The sequence below is a fragment of the Berghia stephanieae genome, chromosome 3 (genome assembly GCF_034508935.2).
Source record: "Berghia stephanieae isolate SIO BIC M18660-M18661 chromosome 3, UCSD_Bste_1.3, whole genome shotgun sequence".
Taxonomy (NCBI): Eukaryota; Metazoa; Mollusca; class Gastropoda; order Nudibranchia; family Aeolidiidae; genus Berghia; species Berghia stephanieae.
The window spans coordinates 23,638,105-23,658,581 of NC_088362.1; the positions used below are offsets into that span (position 1 = coordinate 23,638,105).

At 36.2% G+C, this 20,477-nt stretch overlaps 1 protein-coding gene across 1 annotated transcript in view; it reads left to right on the forward strand.

Moving 5' to 3' along the window:
- The window catches only part of LOC144967385 (uncharacterized), a 56,563-nt gene extending 37,506 nt beyond the window's left edge, over positions 1–19,057 (forward strand). The window contains exons 4-13 of the mRNA XM_078904517.1: positions 1,316–1,451; positions 1,790–1,951; positions 3,216–3,400; positions 4,829–4,988; positions 7,003–7,137; positions 10,701–10,952; positions 12,801–12,966; positions 14,095–14,313; positions 16,322–16,518; positions 16,841–19,057. Of these exons, the coding sequence (XP_078760643.1) occupies positions 1,316–1,451; positions 1,790–1,951; positions 3,216–3,400; positions 4,829–4,988; positions 7,003–7,137; positions 10,701–10,952; positions 12,801–12,966; positions 14,095–14,313; positions 16,322–16,518; positions 16,841–17,200 (1,972 nt within the window). The 3' untranslated portion in view covers positions 17,201–19,057. The remainder of the gene's footprint in view (positions 1–1,315; positions 1,452–1,789; positions 1,952–3,215; positions 3,401–4,828; positions 4,989–7,002; positions 7,138–10,700; positions 10,953–12,800; positions 12,967–14,094; positions 14,314–16,321; positions 16,519–16,840) is intronic.
- The last annotated feature ends 1,420 nt before the right edge of the window (positions 19,058–20,477 follow it).

Genomic DNA, 20,477 nt, shown 5'->3' on the forward strand with positions numbered 1-20,477 from the left:
TAAAATAATTAACTAATAAATGATTGATTACTTATAAGTATAAGAAATTTTTAACATTATCATTGTCATCATCGTCGTCGCCGTTGGTGGTGGTGTGGCGATGGTATCGGTAGGAGTGGTAGTTGTTATGGTAGTAGCAATGTTGTGATTGTCATAGTGGTGGTGGTGGGGAGGAAGGGGGTGGGTGGGTGATGATGGTAGCTTGGGTTTTTGTTGTTGATGTTTTGTTGTTGGTGATGTTTGTGGTTGTGGAGTGTTTAGATTGCTAGTGGAGGTGGTGGCTTTATAAGCAGCAGAAATTAACATCTCTAGCTAGAGCTATAGATGATTATGGTAGCAGATGATTACATATACGGGAGTCTTGAGGGTGTTGGTAGCTAGAATGATCTTTTCTGTAGTATAATATATAATATAATATAATATAATATAATATAATATAATATAATATAATGTAATAATATAATATATAATTGATATAATTAATATAATATAATATAATATAATATAGTATAATATAATATAATATAATATAATATAATATAATATCATATAATATCATATCATATCATATAAGCATTATGTGCATGAACTCAGAACAATATCATGTTATATTGGGATAGATAGATAGCAAGTCTTGTTTGTGGTTTTTGATTTTATGTGTTTATGTAAGACATTTACAAGCAAATCGTCCTGTCGGAGACATGCGTTAAGCTGGAGTCCCATGTTATAATAATTCATGACATCCCACAAAAGCCCCATGTCACAGGCATTAATATTCCACTATTCCAGTTTTTTCCGCTTCTTAGCATCATATGTTTCTATTCAATTTATCGTTTTACCCTTTTAAAAAAAAAACTGACTGCTTCTATATCCACCACAACAACATTATCACTAAAACATACAATTTTGGTAGAAGTCCTTCAGAGCCAAATAGGCTGATGGAGTCGGACTTTGCCCGGGTATCTATGGAATGAAGTGGACAATTGCTTGTGTTATCCTTTGGATAGGACACTAGTCTATCACAAAGTACTTATGCCAGATCACTGCGGGTTGGACAGGGGGGTCAGAAAAGAATCTCGAATGCACCCAGGGTCGATTATGGTCCTTTGTGTGTGAAGCGAGTGCTCTTCCAACTCTATTGGGACCACCTAAATTCATTATGACGGCATGGAAATTCTTGTGACTGGTGTCAGGAATTTCTGGGAGACAAAAGTTGTGTTGTCAACTCTATTTTTCTTAATGAATAGCCAGCATTATGACCTTGACAGGCAATTGTCTTAAAAAATTTATTTTTTAAAATTTTTGATATGACCAGACGTAAAGAAGTCATTGTGTACCTGGTGACCCATGGCTGTGACCTTGACCGCTACTATTGCAGCTCACCCGTTCATCTTGCATCGCACCTTGGAGAAGTGGGCATTCTCAAACTTCTGCTGGACCTCGGTGCCAAGGTGAGGTTCACTCATTGCTTGACAAGTTTAGCTATTGTTCTGTAGGAGACGGTTAGAACTTATGAAACTGCAACATTTTTTATAGACTAGAGTTTATTCTGAAGAATTTATTCAGAAACCATGAGAAGTTCAAATTGAAAGCTGGATTTGATACATGACAAAAATCTGAAAATTTGTATGATGACACAGTGATTGAGAAAAAAAGAATTTCTCCAAAAATCTCTGTTTCTTATCCCTTTTCATGTCCTGATTAAGTGAGGACCATTCCATCCATTGTTACCAACTCACGTTGTTTTTATTGTTTATGTGTTTTTAATTTTGAATGTTTTAATTTGCAGTGTAACTTAAAGAGAGGCATGTGTTACCCAGAGCCCCATATTCCGGTGAGCTACGAGATGCATTATTTCAGCTTCACACAACATCCTGTGTACTTGTGTAAAACGCACAGAGTGACTCCCATCCAGTGTGCTATACACACCAACATGCTGACCTGTGTACAGGTATGGGAACCACAATCTTCTTCTGTTTTCATCTGCCCCCTTTGTCATATACAACGACAGAAATATTCTTTTAAGACTGTACAGTCATTTATAAAATGGTTATGTGGATTTACAGTCTTCAGTACTAGCAGTTTTAAAGATAATTTCCGAGGTCTGCAGTCATGAATAAAGTACAACCTTGCCTTTTTTTAAATAGCCCTTTTTGAGCCATGAGGCCAGAGTTTATCCCAGTTTCTGTTGCATGAAACAGACAACAGGGATTGCTTGCTACCTTTTTGATAGGACTTAAAAGTCTGTCACAAAGTCTTTTCACCAGATCTAATAGACCCAACTACCCAATCACTGCAACTACCCAATCACTGTTGAGTTGGGGGAGGGGGTGTCAGAAAAGAACCTCAACAGTGTTGTGTTTTACTTGCCAACTCTATTTAATAAGTCATTTTGAAAAACCAAGGAAAATTTTTTACTCTCATTAGTTTCTCCTAGTTAAATGGTGAAAAATAAAACAAAAACTGACTATCAAAATTATAGTATAGCTTTTTGAAGTGTCGAAATAATATGGACATAGTCGATACTCTGTCCAAACTTTTTTTTAACCTTTTGAGAAAGTCTTTCTATTTTATTGGAGCTAGATTGCAAGTTTTTTGGTTTATTTGAGATTATTAAAATAGAAACTGGTGAACTTGATTTTTTACCATAGCTTTTCCAAATAACTTAGTAAAGTACAGAAGTATTTTTGTGGCGAACGTCATGTAAATGACATTTTGGTATAGCCTCAAAAGGCTTCAACAGTCATGGTGTCACTTCCCTCGTAATGACGCTTAGTAACTTAGTAACTGGTTCTAAACTATCGGAACAATGGCGGATGCCCTTATGAAATACTTCTCCGACGAGCATAAAAGTATATCCAAAGGAGAAAAACATTATAAATCTGGTCATGTTTTGACTTTTATACATTCTGATCACATGACTTGTGAAAAAGTTCTAGCCAGCATGAAGAATAAAAAGTACCGATTTTCTTTGTTTAGAACCAAGCTGCTCGTTGCTGGACGGACATGACATCAGACTATTGAATCCTATTATGTAGCATATTCTAAATGAGTAAATATAAACTGATAATAATGTGAAGATTTATTGCATGCCTACTATTTAAAAAAAAATGAATAACAGACTTATTGCAGCTTTGCCTACTCATTATGTATCCTCTCACCCATTCCCCTCCCCCCCCCCCCCCCCCCCCTCCTTCTCTCCCTCCCCCACCCAGGCCATTATGAACCACGAGTCAGCATCGGCCAAGAACGAGGTTTACTATCAGAACCTTTTGATGGATTCCTGCAAGGCAGGGGCACCGGATTGCATCCGGTTCTTTGTCCACAACTATCCGGAGTACATCAACAGCTATATGAATGGCGACACCCCGTTACTGGCAGCCGTGCCTTGGGGGGAAGAGTTGAGTCACTTTTTCATTGAGAAGATTTGTAGATTTGACTCTCATACCTATCAAACCCAAATCTACTGCTTTTTAATTTTTTAAATTTAATTATTTTATTTATTTATTTATTTATTTATTTATTTATTTATTTATTTATTTATTTATTTATTTGTTTGTTTGTTTGTTTGTTTGTTAATGTATTAATTAAGGAATTTATTTATTTATGCTTATTTCTCCCTTTAGCAGATTCTTTGTCTTTTCATTTTTTTCAAGATAGCCCTTAAGAGAAAACATTTTCTTATAAAGTGATCAGGATTTTATTTTATCTATCTTTTTAATTGTTCTGAATATGATGATGATGAGGAGATGATTTCTCATCAATTGTTTATTAACTCACTCAATCTTAGAGATTTTTGCCACTTTTCAAAATTGGAAAAAAAATGTATTAAAAATGAGCATGTACAAAGACAGTTTTATTCAACTACCATTAACATGTTAAAACTAACAACATTAGTTTTGATACAATTGCGCCTATAATTTGTCTTAAAAAAATGTAATAAATAGGCATGGGGTAAAACTAACCCGGGTAAACTATGGATATAGTCGGTGTTAGGGTTGAGTGAGTTAAAAGAAGCATTATGAAGTCTCCCTCAAAGTATAATGAGATCTTTGTGTGGCTTTGTGGTCTTGTGGTATGGTACTCATCCTGGACCTGTAGGCCCTGGTTTGAGTCCTGTTGGAGGGAGCACAAAGTTGAGTCCTTGAAAATTGCATTTAATCACATTCTCTCACTGTACTCGGGTGTAAAATGAGCATCTGGCTGGTAACATTGTCTGTGTCAAAGATATAAAATTGTAGCTCCTTACAGCGTCATGTATCATCTTACATTATATTCTTTTTCTCCTCCTCCTCCTCCTCCTCCTCCTCCTCCTTTCCTTCCTCCTCATCCTCATCTTTCTCCTCCTCTTCCTCAATCTCTTCCTCCTCCTTCTCTTCCTCCTCCTTCTCTTCCTCCCCATCCTTATCCTTCTCCCTCTTCTATTTTACCTCACCACCCCCTCCTACCATTATTAATAAATATGCGGGTGGTTGGATGGGAGCATCACCCTTGAATCATATACCTATGATGTTCGCATGGGTGTACGATCCGATAGTGATGTCGTTTCTTCTTCTCTTTACTAGCCTATCCTGCTTCTTTGGTTTGTGATTGTATTTTTGACAGGGGATATTTTTTTTTCTGTAAATCTTCTGCCTGTTTGTTCTTGGTTATTTATAATTTAGCTTATGATATCTTTAGGTTATGATTTTGATTTACATTTGTACTATTTTTGTTAGATTGCTTGTTTTTTTGTTTCAGCGGTCTCTCATATAACCTCAATTGTGTTGGAAGAGACCTAAAGCAACAAACAAACAAAAAAAATTAATAAATATGTATTGATCACCAGATGTGCTAACATCCTATTGAATAACGGTGCAGACGTTCATCTGAGGTCAGAGGGCATCCTGGAAACAGCGTTACACCGTCTTTACCGTCAGAACATCGACGGCCTTTTCACCATATATGACACAACCAAATATCTATTGACCACTGGTCTGGAGCAGGAGGTGAGAGCTTGATGACTGGTCAGTGAGATTTCTATCCAGGGATAATGAAAAAAAAATGATTCCATTTTATTTTATTTTATATTAGACCTGTAAATTCTCAGTCAATTAACTGAAATCAGTCAATTCGTCAAATTCAAATATTTTTAAAAAGGAAAGAAAGAAATGAAGAAGAAAGAAAGAATTCATGAATCGTAGTCAAATGACCGTGAAGTAATTAGGAATGTTCCACAGCGCTACGCATAGCTCAGGGGCCGTTTATATTTACGATGGATATATTGCCACGGCTAAGCGACGCTTTTTAGAATTGCTGTGTCTGAACACACCCCAGTGTATTTTCACACAGCCTTCGTGAAATTATCTTTTCACTTTCCAAACCTGTCTTGATCCCAGTGGTAGCCAATTTTAACTGAGCTGCCGAGCGATAAATTTCACTGTTTCGTCTAAGCCAAAATTGACCACATTTACTTCGCATAACTAAAAGTATTCAAAAGTTTAATGCGAATGCCGGAAGTGCATTATGAAGACACCTTCAAATCGAAAGTTATATGATTGCTACAAGCACATCTCGATTGCCTCACATTGTAAACAAATTTGTTGACCGTTTCTTCACTGATGTGGGTACCTAATTGTAAGTAGCCTAATAAATTCCCACGTAAATTGGTTTTCTGCCGTTGTTTTGCTCAAGTGAGCTTGCTGTTTACTATTCATCTCGATTCTTTGGATTTTTCTGATACGATACGAAGAGTTTCAGTGAGGTACAGTTTCAGTCTCAGTCTCAGTCAATTTTTATAGAGCTCATTTACAGGTCTATTATATGCAGCTATGTGGTCTAGTGGTATGACACTCGCTTTCGGATCGGAAGGCCCTGAGTTCGAGCCTTGCTCAGCGCATAGTTGAGTCCTTGGAAAAGGCTCTTTACTCACATTCTCTCACTGTACTCATGTGTAAAATGAGTACCTGGCTGTTAACAGCGTTGTCTCTGTCCGAAAAAATTATGATATCGCCATTAGGCGTCCTACATGTTAAATGTTGTTATTGGCCAGGACCCCTTGTAAAGTGCTTTGAGCACATTTAGTGGATTTTACGCTATATAAAAGCTAAAAAAAAAAAAAGCTCAATTCATTTTATTTTAAAGCCATTGGACCTACCTTTTTTTTTTTAATATATATATTCTTGTGTGGGACCCTTGTTTTTTTTTTCACTGATAAACACTGCTCTTAGTTGCTTGGGACAAAGTGATGTACTCCAATCCACATATAGCGGAGCTCTCCAGCTTTTGAATGTGTCGTGGATACATTGTTTGGATTGACCTGGTGATACATGAAAAGGTCAGCATAGCACAATGCTACTCAGAGGATACCTAGTTATATTTATCCCGCAGTGCTGTGTGACCTTGAGCAAGTCATCTCGTCCTAGCTCATCTTGCAGTGCTTCACCGCTGCTAATTTCTTGAATTTTTCCTGTTGACTCTTGGAATAGATCCTAAGGTAAAATTTCCTCTTCGGGATAAATAAATTGAATTCTATTCTATTCTATATTTCTATTATATTTAGATCGCAAGTGGATAAATGTGTTTAGAGTATCTGCGGCTATGTGGTCTAATGGTATGACACTCGCTTTCGGATCGGAAGGTCCTGGGTTCGAGCCTTGCGCTCGGCGCATAGTTGAGTCCTTGGAAATGGCTCTTTACTCACATTCTCTCACTGTACTCAGGTGTAAAATGAGTACCTGGCCATTAACATTTGTCTTTGTCCGAAAAATTGTAATATCGCCTAACAGGCGTCATGTCCCGTCCTACATGTTAAATGTTGCTGTTGACCAGGGACCCCTTGTAAAGCGCTTTGAGCACTTTTAGTGGATATTGCGCTATATAAAGCTCAATTTATTATATCTGATCTGCAGCTTGATGATCAGGCTGTGATAATAGCACATGCTTGAGTTCTCCATTTAATCTTTGACTAATGATATCACCTCCCCCTACCCCAACCCCTTAATCACCCATTCCTTCATTCAGGTAAATGCTTACACCCACCTTGGGGAGACCCCACTCCACATGCTGATATCGCATGTCTCATACACAGGGGGAAACTACGTGGACCCCCAGAGGAAGAGTCCACGTCCTCAACTACAGGAAAGCTATCAGAATCAGGTAAAGGGATTACCGTTGTTTACACAGGTAGTACTCCTTCCTATCCTTTTATAGTCATAAGGCCCATGGAGAAATCGAAATTGCTTGTTACCTTTTGGATAAGATGCCAGTTTATTGCATTTCCATCAGATCTAACAGACCAAGCTACCCAATCCTGCTGGGTGAAGACGTGGTCAGACAATAAATATTTTCATCTGGGATCGATTCTTTTCCCTTGTGTGTGAGTTCTCTACCAACTTACCTATTGGGATCCCTCACATGTAATCTTTTAATATTTAAATTCTGATTTAAGCCTCTTATTTTTATTTGGAGATTTGAATTAGGATTGTTAGGGATGATAATAATAATATAATAATAATAATAATAATAATAATAATAATAATAATAATAATAATAATAATAATAATAATAATAATAATAATAATAATAATAATAATAATAATAATAATAATAATAATAATATAATAATATATAATAATAATAATAATATAATAATAATAATAATAATAATAATAATAATAATAATAATAATAATAATAATAATAATAATAAAATTATAATAATGACAATAACTAAAATGCTTATTGTTTCAATACACGTCAATTTTTTTGGTTACAACATATGATTATTATTATTTGTAGATATGATTTAAAAAAAAGTTATGATATTTTATGTTTACAAGTATAGCTGTTCATTTAATGAGCTGTTCCTGTTCCTTGTGCGGCTATGTGGTCTTGTTGTATGACACTTGCTTTTAGATCAGGTGTCAAATGAGTTCCTGGTCATTAACAGCGGTGTCTCTGTCAGAAAAAAATTATAATATCGCCTAACAGGCATCATGTCTCGTTCTACATGTTATGTGTTGCTGTTGGTCAGCTACCCTTTGTAAAGCACTGTGAGCACGTTTAGTGGATAATGCGCTATATAAAATCTCAAATATTATTTTTTTTATACATTTCGCTCATTTATTGTAGAGTTCTCTCCTGATGTTAAGAAAGTAAAATGGTTCATATAAATTTTAGGAAATTGATTGTATTCAAAATAATAAGAGGAACTAACTGGTATCGATTCAATGCAAGTACTCCCAACTCATTGTCATACTCGCTAACCAGATGGTTGACACACAGCCCACATGCTAAAAATGATGGCGTCTGTATTTGATGAGATTTGACGAAACAAATTAGATTTTTCGGTAAAATCATGATATCTAATCAATCTCAATACGTGCAAACATCTTCATGTCAATTGTAAACACCATGCAAAATTTGGTGACGATTGGTCCAGTTGTTTCGGATCCTTAGTGTTACAAAAAATCGAATTTGTCCAATTTATGATAAGATATTACTTAAATATTTTGGCGATAGGTCTCTTATGAAATTCGGACCCACGATTTGGAATTATCTCTCTCAATCTGTGAAATTTTTTAGCTCAATAGTCATTTTAAAAATAAAACTTGAAAACATATCTTTTCAGAAAATATTTAAATGTATTGTATGTGACTTTTGTATTGGTGATGTCTTGATGCCCGTTTTATGCTCTTAATTGTTTTGATATTTTGGTTGAATTGGACTTGAAACATTATTGTTACCTGGGTAAACAATGACCTTTTTTTTTACTTATTTATAATTTTTTTTTTGTTATTTTAAAAAATATTTTAAAATATTTTGTTATTAATTTAAAAAAAAAAGTGCTTTGAGGTTTTGACAAAAGGCGATATAAAAATATGCTTATTATTATTATTATTATTATAACTAGGTAGCAACTTTTGTTATTACGATGACAGATCTTGAGGCAAACCAAATTGATGGATGTCACAGTGTCAGGATAGAGAAATAACTTGGCTCTTTGGGACATAAATATTCTAAAATCAAATGTCTTTTGAGAATTTTTATGTCAGTCAGTTTCTCAACAAAGACAGAAGGTGTAAACTTAAATCGCCTAACAAAGAAATGGGACAGCTTCGCATGATGATTAATTAGATATCAAGGGCACCAAAAAGTGAATGAGGAGAGGAAAATTACAAAAAAAAAGATGTAATACCAATCAGTTCGTATAAAACCTAACTTTGTCTTTTTGTTAATCCTACATTAGTTCACTCAACTCGAGTGTGAGTAAGGTATCTGTCAATGTTTGTCAATTATTATTATTATTATTATTATTATTATTATTATTATTATTATTATTATTATTATTATTATTATTGTTATTATTATGATTATTCAGGCCTGTAAATCTTCCGTCTATTGTCGGATTTCCCACAGTACGATTTTGCTCTATAAGTGCTATAAAAAAAAAAAAAAAAAAAAATAATATATATATATATATTATATATATATATATATATATATATATATATATATAATATATATATATATATATAATAGTAAAAATAAAATTCGTAACCCCAAAGAACAGAACCAATAAAAAAGAAAATAAAAGACTTTTATTTCATTCCTCGAAAAAATTGGATTTTATTCCGTTTCAAATGCCGACTTAAAAAAACAAAACAAAAAACTTTTTATTTGTCGCATCAAAGACAAAACATGCCGTTTATCAGTTAGCTATAATATTATCATGCCACCTACACGCTCCGCTAGACGTGTATGTATTCACTGCCTGGCTACTGTGCCACAGCCAGCGAGAGAGAGTTCGCGCAAGTCGTCTTCACACACACACACACACACACACACACACACACACACACACCTATGCAGTAAATAATGCACACACAGAACTGTGTCGAACCGGACCAGAAGGTTTCTCTCTATTTTGCTACCGACACACATGCATATCTCCAGTTCTTATTTCTCAGTCTCTATATTTCTTTGGTTCCGTCCGGATGTGAGACGGCAAAAAAATAATGCGAAATAATTATTTTTCTTCGAAATATATATTCTTCTTCGAAAGCTCTAACACCACCGCACCACCTCCTCCTTTTCTATCTCTTCTTCTTCTTCTTCTTCTTCTTCTTCTTCTTCTTCTTCTTCTTCTTCTTCTTCTTCTTCTTCTTCTTCTTCTTCTTCTTCTTCTTTAAGAATTAATCCAAATAAATGAAAGAATCAGCGTAAACATTTAACACACACAGGAGCGAAGATACGCAGCTTACCGTGTCGAGCACTTGACGTCTAGATACACATCCTTCAAAAGGGTAGGAATTGTTCACTTCCTTTCATTTTACAACTAACTCAGACCTGGGACCTCAAATAATTGGGATTTTTTTTTTGATACCATAAAATTAGGATCTCGTTATAAATAAGTAGGGGAAAGTGACATGATTTGACTAGTCAATTGACATGTCATATCTGTATTGTGTCCATATTTTTGTCCTGTTGTGTCTATTTTCGTGTTTCAAAAAGTTCCGACAATTTTTTCACCAACCATTTACAGGCCTGATTATTGTTGTTATTATTATTATTATTATTATTATTATTATTATTATTATTATTATTATTATTATTATTATTATTATTATTATTATTATTAATGAAAGTCTCATTACTGACACAGTGCTAGTAGTACTCGCTCACAGTTCTTCTGTTCATTCCATTCTTCACTCGTTCCAGGTTCTGGCTGCCGTCAAGTTAATCCTCGAGTTCAACGCTGACCCACACCTCTTGAACAGTCCCGGGCTCACTCCCCTCAGTCGCATGCTCCACATAGCCTTGAAAGCGGTGTGTAGGCACGACCGATGTGAATGCATCCAGTCAGCCCAGCCGGACATCTTCATCCCGGATTATCGCATTGACTTTGCCACAATGGCATCAGCCTTAGACACCCTCCTCCGTTTTGGTTCTGATCCAAACTTTAAGTGTGCTGTAAGACTTACGTTTTTTTTCTTGAATACCAAACGATATAAATTTTTAAAAAATTCATTATATTCTAACACTTTAACTTTTGTAAAATAAAAAAGTAGTCCTTCAGAGCCATTCGACCCATGGGGCCGGAGTTTATCCCGGTTTCTATAGCTTGAAATAAATAATAGCAACTACTTGCTATCATTTGGATCGGACGCTGTTCTATCGCAAAGTACTTTCTACCAAATCTAACACAGACTCATCTACCCATTCACTGTTGGGTGGACAGGGGGGGTCAGAAAATTTTTTTGACTGCACCTGGGATCGATCTCGCTCCCTCTGCGTGTGAAGCAAGTGCTCTAACAACTGACCTATCAGGACCCCCTAAACTTTTGTAAATATGTAGCAAATTGTTTTAGTATTTGTTTTGTCAACCAGTTTATAAATTTGAATTTTAATTAGCAATTTTATCCATAGCTTCAAAAGAGTTATAAAACCAGATCACTAATGATAATCCATGGAATTCCTGGATTTTGGGATTTTCTCAGAGAGTTTCAGCTGAATTTTGCTGTGTGACTAAGCTGTGGATTCTCTGGAAAATCACTACCATGTCATATGTCATTTTTTGACACCTGTGCTCAGTTGAATTTTGTTGACTCTTACGTTTTTATAACAGCCTAGATAAACCAAATGTCAAAAGTGACACGATATCAGTGGTGGTTTTGCATGAGAAGATGCCTGAAAGGGAAGGGCATGGGGAAAATGGATGCGTTTTTGTTTTACTCTGTAGCTGTTGTCAGTTTTATGTTTTTAAGTGTTAATTGTTTTTGTTTTATATATTTATTTATTTGTTGTTGTTGTTGTTGTTGTTGTTTCATTCCTTTTTTCTTTTCAAAATATTGTTCAAATATTTAATTGCAACATACTTCTGATTTTTAAAAATCAATTCAAAAAGTATTCTAGCAATCTCTCTCTCTCTCTCTGTCTCTCCCTCTCTCTATCTCTCTATCTCTCTCTCTCTCTCTCTCTCTCTCTCTCTCTCTCTCTCTCTTCGTGTTTTGTTTTTAGAAGTTCATCTAATTCTATGGAAATATAATATAACGATAAGGAAACATGATTGACTTCAAAAGGGACTCTTGACTTTTTGAAATTGAAATGTGGTTGTATAGCCTGCTATCGGATAAATATAACACTGTGAATCTGTTGGTTAGTTTGATGTAATGACTTGACTTATGAGCCTTTCGCGTCTCTATCGAAGGATTGGGACGCCTCAGCTGCTTCCACCCGTTCGTGCTTAACTCACTCAATCCTATAGACTTTTGCTACTTTTCAAAATTGGAAAAAATGTATTAAAATGAGCATGAACATAGATAGTTTTATTCAACTACCATTAAGATGCAAAAACTTAAACCATTAGCTTTGATACTACGCCTATAATTTGTCTCAGAGAAATGTAATAAATAGGCAAGGGGTAAATTTAACCAGGGTAAATTACGGATATAGTCGGTGTTAGGGTTGAGTGAGTTAAGGTCCATCAGGACAGTCTGTCACTGGATAAAGTTTGACATTTTTGTAGATCTACGTGTTTTTTTTTTGGTCATTGGATCTTGTTCTAGTTCCGAGGTTTTGATTTAAAAGAACAGGTAGGGTAATTATTCTAAAAGGGTGCCCACACTTTTACTGTCATAGCTTTGTTTGCCGGTATTTCTGGATGTAATGTTTTGATTTTTTGATGAAATGCTTTGTATAAAAAGTGAAAATTTATTTATGTTTTATCTATTTATTTATTATCCGTTTGATGTCATTTTATTATTCCAATAGTTTTTCATTGTTTTTATCCCCCCCCCCCCCCCCCCCCCATATCTTTAGGTTGGCCACACCCCCCTCACTCTCCTCCTCCAACTTCTGCTCTATGACGACCTGGCCAATATCTGTAGTCAACACAGTCATGTGACCAAAGCCTTTACCGTCCTCCTCTCCAACAAGGCAGATCCCAACTTTACTGTGGAGAACCAAGGGACTGCCTACTCCCTACGTAAGTCGTCTGCAGTCGTTACATCAGGTTTTCATCAAAAATGGTCATGGGAAATGCATTTCTATAAGATTTTCTTGAGGGGGGGGGGGGGTATGGGGTATGTATATATATATAGAGAGAGAAAGGGTCGGGGCAATATGTGCAAAGGAAGGAGAGAGAGAGTGGAGGAGGAGGTGGGGATAGAGAGACAACAACATGAAATGAGATGAAATGTAAATTGAAAATTGAAGGCTGGTGCACAACTGATCTCTCTCTCTCTCTCTCTCTCTCTCTCTCTCTCTCTCTCTCTCTCCTCTCTCTCTCTCTCTCTCTCTCTCTCTCTCTCTCCCCCCCCCCCCCCCCCCCCTAGGGGTGAGTAGAAACTCAGCATCTCAAATTCCTAGACAGCCCCTTCCCCTCTGTTTCAGCTTAATTTTTTTATCGTGATTAGCTGTATGTGCACCAGCCTTCAATTTTCCGTTCACATTTCCATCTCTTTATGATTTGTTGTGTAATTTGATACCTTGTATATTAATATATATTGGGTGTATGTGAGATATCTTTTTCTTCCTGGGTGGGTGTTCCTGGCCTCCCATTGTGGGCAGGGAGGCACTTACTGTGTCTTCTATCCCCTTTTATCTGTTTTCCAACATGCTCTCTGTCTTTGTAATGGAATGAGATTACTAATTTTTGTCCTGGCTGGGAGGGAAACAGTCAAATGTATAGAGTTTTGGGAGATGATATTTTTTCGTTGTAAATCATCTCTCTGTTTTATACGTTGTATTAATTTTGTGTGTTTTATATATATAATAATTTGTAAACATTTTAGTGTATTCCTCTTAGTGGGGACCTGTGCTTGCGTCTGGATGAGACTTTTAGGCGATCTCAAACTAAGTACTTTGATGGTGTGCTCTTGGAATCTCCATCTGTTTCCTATTTGAACTAATTCCCATATTTTTTACCTTTTCTTGGGTGCTTTAATTGTAAATCTACAGCTTTTTACTATCCCATTTTCTTCCTTTCTACTGGCACTGATATAACCTTAATGTGTTGCAAGCGCAGTAAAACCTTTAAAAACAAAAAATACAAACAAAAACATATGTGAGAGATCTTTTTTTTTTTTTTCTTCTTTCTATCACTCCCCATCAGTGGCCCTGATCTGCCTGAGATGCTTCCAGTCAGACCACCATCCCATGGATGGCAGACAGGAGCCACGAAGGCACAGCTCCCCACAGTCATTACGGATACAGTTTGCGGACGTGATGAAGGATGTCTTATCCACGCTATTGGAGTATGGATTGAATCCAAATCCGACTACTACTAAAATTTACCAGCATTTACAGGGAGGCAGCGGGAATGGATTGATAGGTAAGAATTGAGGGGGGAATGCCAAGGTATTACTTTTTTTTTTTAATATGGAGGGTATTAAAGATAAAACAATCAAAACTATAGGAACCTGCCCTGGCTTTTCCCATAGTTCTGATTTTTGGGTGTTTTTTTTTTCCAATTCAGTTAGCTCAGTAAATTCTAACTTTTAATATTTATATGTTCCAACTGTCTCTGTTTTCCCCAGAACTGTCAACTCCTATTTATCCCCTTGGGATTATCCCGTTTTTGAGGGATTTTTTTTTCTTTCTATTACTTAAGGTCTTTAGAAAACCCTACCAGAAAAAATGATATAGTGATAATTTAGTGATGTTAAGGGAGCGTTCACATATTATGTCAACAAAAAATTGGCATTTTTAGACCCCCTCTCCCCCCCATGTCATCAATTGTCATCATTGACTTGACCCCCCCCCCCCCCCCCCTCCCCCCAATATGATGACATCATCAAAATGGACTATTTTTCTTGAAAGTCATGTGATGGTGGATATTGAACAGAGGAAAAGAGGTAAAAACAACTGAGTGCCAAAAGGTGTGAAATTTGATATATACCTCTTTGTCACTGTTCAATACTGGTAGCCAGCATTACACGATGTTAAAAAAAAAAAGTCCATTTTGAAGATGTAGACATGTTTAGAGTAGTTCAGTTGTTAGAGCGTGGCTGAAGACCTGACAACTCAAGTTGATTCCCATCGCAGCCACATTTTTTTTTTCGGGGGCCCCCTGTCCACCCAGCAGTGAATAGGTGTAGGTGGATCACCTGATCTGGTAAAAAGTAATTTGTGAAGACTGATGTCCTATCCGAATAATAACATATATGTTACTAATCCGCTTCACGTCACGGAAACCCTATTGTAGACATGTTTGTATGCTACTGAAAAAAATAACACAATGAAATGTGTGTTAAGGTAAACTTCAAACATTCTAATTTATTGAAGTATCATTTTATCAGCCTTCTCTTGGTCCACAACTTTATTAGATTTCAGCCCATTCCACAAGGCTTGAGCTTGATGTAAAGCAAACTGACGTTTCCTAATATCAGGGTGTGCCTTGAGATATGCATCAACAAATCTGTCATACAAACTCAATTTGCTTTTAGTACTCATTTTGTAAAGTAATCATGTGTTTTGCAGAGGAAAAAGAATATGAGAAACAACTCAATTTTATGGGATTTTCTTTGCCTTGACTAAACTTGAAACAAAACAATCAAACCTAGCTGTCTTGTCGGTCTATTAAAATTTGGGTATGAGATTGTAAGCAGTTCAGCAGTTTCAACCTCTTTTGAGCCTTCTTCCCATTTATTATTCACCATATTAATCTATTAAAAAATACATACTTTTTGCTTTCTCTCATTTCAACTTTTACAGTGTTTTTCTTGGGTGTGTTTTTATTCTATTTGTATAACCAAATTTTTGATGACATAATCTTGGGTATGAACCCCCCCCCTCCCCCATGTCAACACTTGTCAACATTTGGCAGACCCCCCCTCCCCCCCCAAAGTATTGACATAATATGTGAACGCTCCCTAACACAGTTTAAATGCTGAATCTGCGAGTCATTAAATTTTATTTATGGTTCATTTTTATTGCATTCCATAACAAAAAACTTTCATTTCTTAATATTTCATTACTTTCACAATCAAGAGTGATTATTGATTTGTTTTAAGAATTCTTAATTTATGAATGTAAAACGAAGGGGGGGGGGGGGGGGGGGGGGCTTGAATTTTAAAGTTAAAATTTTCAGTTTTAATTGTCTAATATTAATATCGTTTTATCAGCTCTGCAATGCCAGTTTCAGAAAAAAGGATTTCATATTTGTATCCTCTTATCTCCATTAAAGTTAAAATTCTCAGTTTTAATTGTCTAATATTGTTTTAACAGCATTATGGGTTGGCAGCTCTGTAATGCCAGTTTCAGAAAATTGATTTCACATATTTGTATACTCTTATCTCCATTGAACTACCTCACCTCTCCCCAATCCTTTCATCCTCAAGAGTTTGTCCGTCTGGCCAGCCATGCTTCCTCATCCATCGAGTTCACCATGATGGAGAAATGGATCCAAACCCTCCTCCAGTGGGGAGCTGATCCAGATCTGGAGCCGTATCCTGCTGAGCCGATCATCTGCCATTGCCAGAGCTCCATATTCCTCAAGAAACTTGGCACCCAGCCATTGGCTCATTACATTCATGAGGTATTGGTGCACTTTTATCATTTATGTCTTTATTATTATAAGGTACCTACCTCTTCTTATCACATTCCTATTGCTCTTATTATTTTTGTTGTAGTTGTAGTTGTTGTTGTTGTTGTTGTTGTTGTTGTTGTTGTTGTTGTTGTTCTTCTTCTTCTTCTTCTTCTTCTTCTTCTATAATACATGGTTTTGATGCTTTTTTTTTTCAAACTCCACTTTTGTACTCATGATCTACCTCGTTTCCTTTCCCATCCTTCACCTCTACACTCTAATTATTTATTTAAGTAATCATTTTTCTCTACTGACACATTATTGCCCCATCCAGGTCAAAGACAGAGAAGCCCTTCGACGTGACCCGTCTGTCCAAAAAATCCTGCTGTTGTTTTATCACTCCATGTCGGAGAAAACTCTACGGGAATGCTTGACCACTGTAAGAGTGGGTGTCCACATTCCAGCCTCAAAACTAAATAGTCACACGTATGGACCATTCTCCTCCGTTTCTGTCATGTGCGACGGCAGCTTAGACCTTCAAGCCATCGTGACCTTCATGTGCGAGAGACCCAGGGCGCTCAAAGAGTTGTCCAGATTGGCCATCTACAAAGCTTTGAATAGAGACTTGGCTCGTGGTGTGAAGACTTTGCCGTTACCCAGGGTGGTTAAAAACTATTTGCTGGAGATGAGTTAGAAGTCAAAGGTCTAAAGTCATTCTGTCCATGGTACTAAATCCATACCTGCCAACCCCTTCCACTTTTGGTGGAATCATTCCTATTTTCACTTTTCCTTTCTGTTATTCCGTCATTATCTCTAAAATTCCGTTTTTAAAATATGATGATAATCGTAAAAAGAAGAAAAAAAGGGGGAAGGGGGTGGGGGTGTGTGTGATAAAGGTGTTTTTTTTTTTTTTTAATGATTCCAAGAGGGAGCTAAGTAGGAAAATTAATTGCACTCCATTACCCCTTGCCCATACCATTACCTAACACACCTGATATATGTAGTTTTGCCAGCTGTGCCAGACTACTGTCTTTATGTGTTTGGTTTCAAAGATGGAAGTCATTTTGATACCGAAATTATCCATTAATACGAAATTTCCTATTTTTTGTCTCAATTTCCTATTTTTTGATGTTATGATTCCACTTTTAGAATGTGAAGGGTTGGCAGGTCTGTAAATCCCCGTGTAGGGTTATCTTCTACTCTCATGGGATTTGCATATCTTACCCTTTTCAGCAAGAGAAGTCACATCAATGCAATTTGGGCTTCACCGAGGCTATCTTGGTGAAATGGGTTCATTGTGCACCTGTAACAAGATAAACGATGAGAGAAATTATGATTGGAAAGTTTGTGTATATATGTGTGCTTGGGTGCAGAGCAAAAATATGTTTGTGTGTGTGTGCGTGTGTGTGTGTGTGTGTGTGTGTGTATACAGTTTCAGATTTTATTTTTACTCGATAAAGAATTGAAATTAGAAATTAACTTCTTCTTTTTTTTTTTTTTGGTGCAAACACTTTGTTTATCTCATAACAACTGACCGATAAGGCTGTTATTGCCAATGGATGCACTTGGCCAACAACAAAAATCCTTTAGATCCATTAGGGTTCTTGGAGCTCAAGTCTGTCACGGTGTCCCTAGCATTTACCATATTGTAACATTTTCTTGATATAATTTAGACAGGACTCTATTCTATCACAAAGTTAGTGTTGCAAGAGCTGACAGATCCAGCTACCCAGTCACTGCTGGTCGGACAGAAAACAAAGGACTTGCCTCGGCCCGGATCCAAACCGGGTATTTTTCCAGTGCCCTTATATTTCTAGTCCCCCCAGCATTTTAGAAAGCAGAAGTTGTTTTTTTTCCAATTATTTTATTTGCTTAACAGTAATTCAAGTTTAATCATTTGACATTTTACTTGGATGAATTCTACACATGATTTACCAAAAGAAAATGACAAATAAACCAAGACATTACCCCCCCCCCCCCCCCCCCCATAAAAAAAAGCAAAAAAAAACAAAAACAAAACAAAACAAAAAACAAAAAAACAACCCAAAATAAACTACCAAGTTGTAATGTAGTGTGAGCCAATCCCACCCATTCTTTAGCGAGTAATGATGAAACTTGATTTGAAATGATGGTCTAATCTGGTGCTCATTTTGTTATTGTGTCTCCATGGTTGAAAGTTATACAAGTGGAGCTCTTCAACCAGTTACTACACATTACAGTATTATATATGGCTTGATGTCCTTGTTGTTGATCTTGTTGTTGTTAATGGCAACTAAGTTTTAATGCCATTTTAAGAAGAAAAATAATTGTAGTTATCATTATTTATTTTTTTGTTAACTAATTCTCATGTAGATTTATATTATGTCCTGTTAGCGGATATCCTGTACTTGTGCCTTGATGGAGGTGCGGCTTTTTGGTCCTGTTGTATGACACTCAGCTTTTTGTCTGAAGCAGGGCTGCCAGATGGCCACATACTTGGCCAAAATTGGCCACACAGACAATCGCTTTTCTATTCTTAATGGGTTTTTTTTTCAACCCCCCCCCCCCCCCATTTTTTTCCTAGTTAGTGAATTTTTTTTGTTAATCAAAACCAATTAGTTTTTCAAGAGGGTCAAAGTTTTATATATTATATTTATAAAGGGTATTTCGTTGTTGTTTTCCTATTTACTATCGCTTAAATTTTCTTAAACTCCTGGTTAACTAGTTAGAAACATTTATCTTTAGTGGTTCCACGATTGTGATAATGGCAAAGAAATATTATGTCGATGTGCCATGTTTTTTGGTGATGATATAAAATGATGATTTTTCAAAGGATTAGAGATAGAATCTAGATTAAAACACTATTTTATTCTACTTTAGATGGTCAGTTGTGTTGTAGAGACATGGTGCTAATTTATTGATATTATATTTGTTTTGTTTTCTTTATGTTTGATATTGAGTATTGTTGTGTATGATATATGATAAAATAATAACTCATGTCATTCTGGTTTCTATGACCAATTCCTGCATCTGTCTCTCCATATCTATATGAATTAGTATGTTTGTGTATGTGTGTGTGTGTGTGTGTGTGTGTATAAGTGGATGGGAGAAAGAGAGGTTGACAAAATAAGAACTGGGTCGACAACATCAAAGTATGGACATGGATGGACTCATCCACAAGGCTGAAAACACAGATGAATGGTGCAGAATAGCTGTAGGATCAGCTCTCATGTCTTCTCCATGATCGTCGCGGCCAGGAGACTGAGGTGAGGTGTTTAGATTAGATATGCGTATGTGTGTGTGTGTGTGTGTGAATGCGTGTGTGCGTGCGCATGTGCACGGCCATACAGTCAATTGTTATTGATTATGAGAATTCCACGATTCTGAAGTCTTTCCTCTAATCCCAAATATTTTTTTCTTTACAAAAGAAACCTTTTTTTATTTCAGTATGGTGGATTTTGTATTGTATTCATGTCTCATGTCCTTAACCTCAACTGTCAGGTTTTGGTATTACTCTAACCCGATATATTTCTCAAATGGGTAAAATTTCCCTTAGAGCAGAGAGTGATAAACAAAAATGAATATAACAGCTTAAAAAAAAGAGCAATATACCAAACACGAACACAGCTGCTGTCGATCTGTTTTCTTAGTAATGTACAGTGCAACCCTTGGATAACGACATCGTCCGGGACCAGAAAATTATGTCGTTATCCAGGGGTGTTTTGTTTTGTTTTTGTTTTTAAGGGTTTTACGGCGCTTGCAACACATTACGGTCATATCAGCGCCAGTAAAAAGGAAGAAAATGGGATAGTAAAAAGTTCTAGAATTACAATTAAAGAAACCAAGAGAAAATAAGACAAAGGGGGAACTAGGAACAAATAGGGATCAGATGTAGATTCCAAGAGCATACCTTCAATGTACTTAGTTTGAGATCACCTATAAGTCTCATCCGGACACAAGCACAAAATCCAACAAGGAGGAATACACTCAAA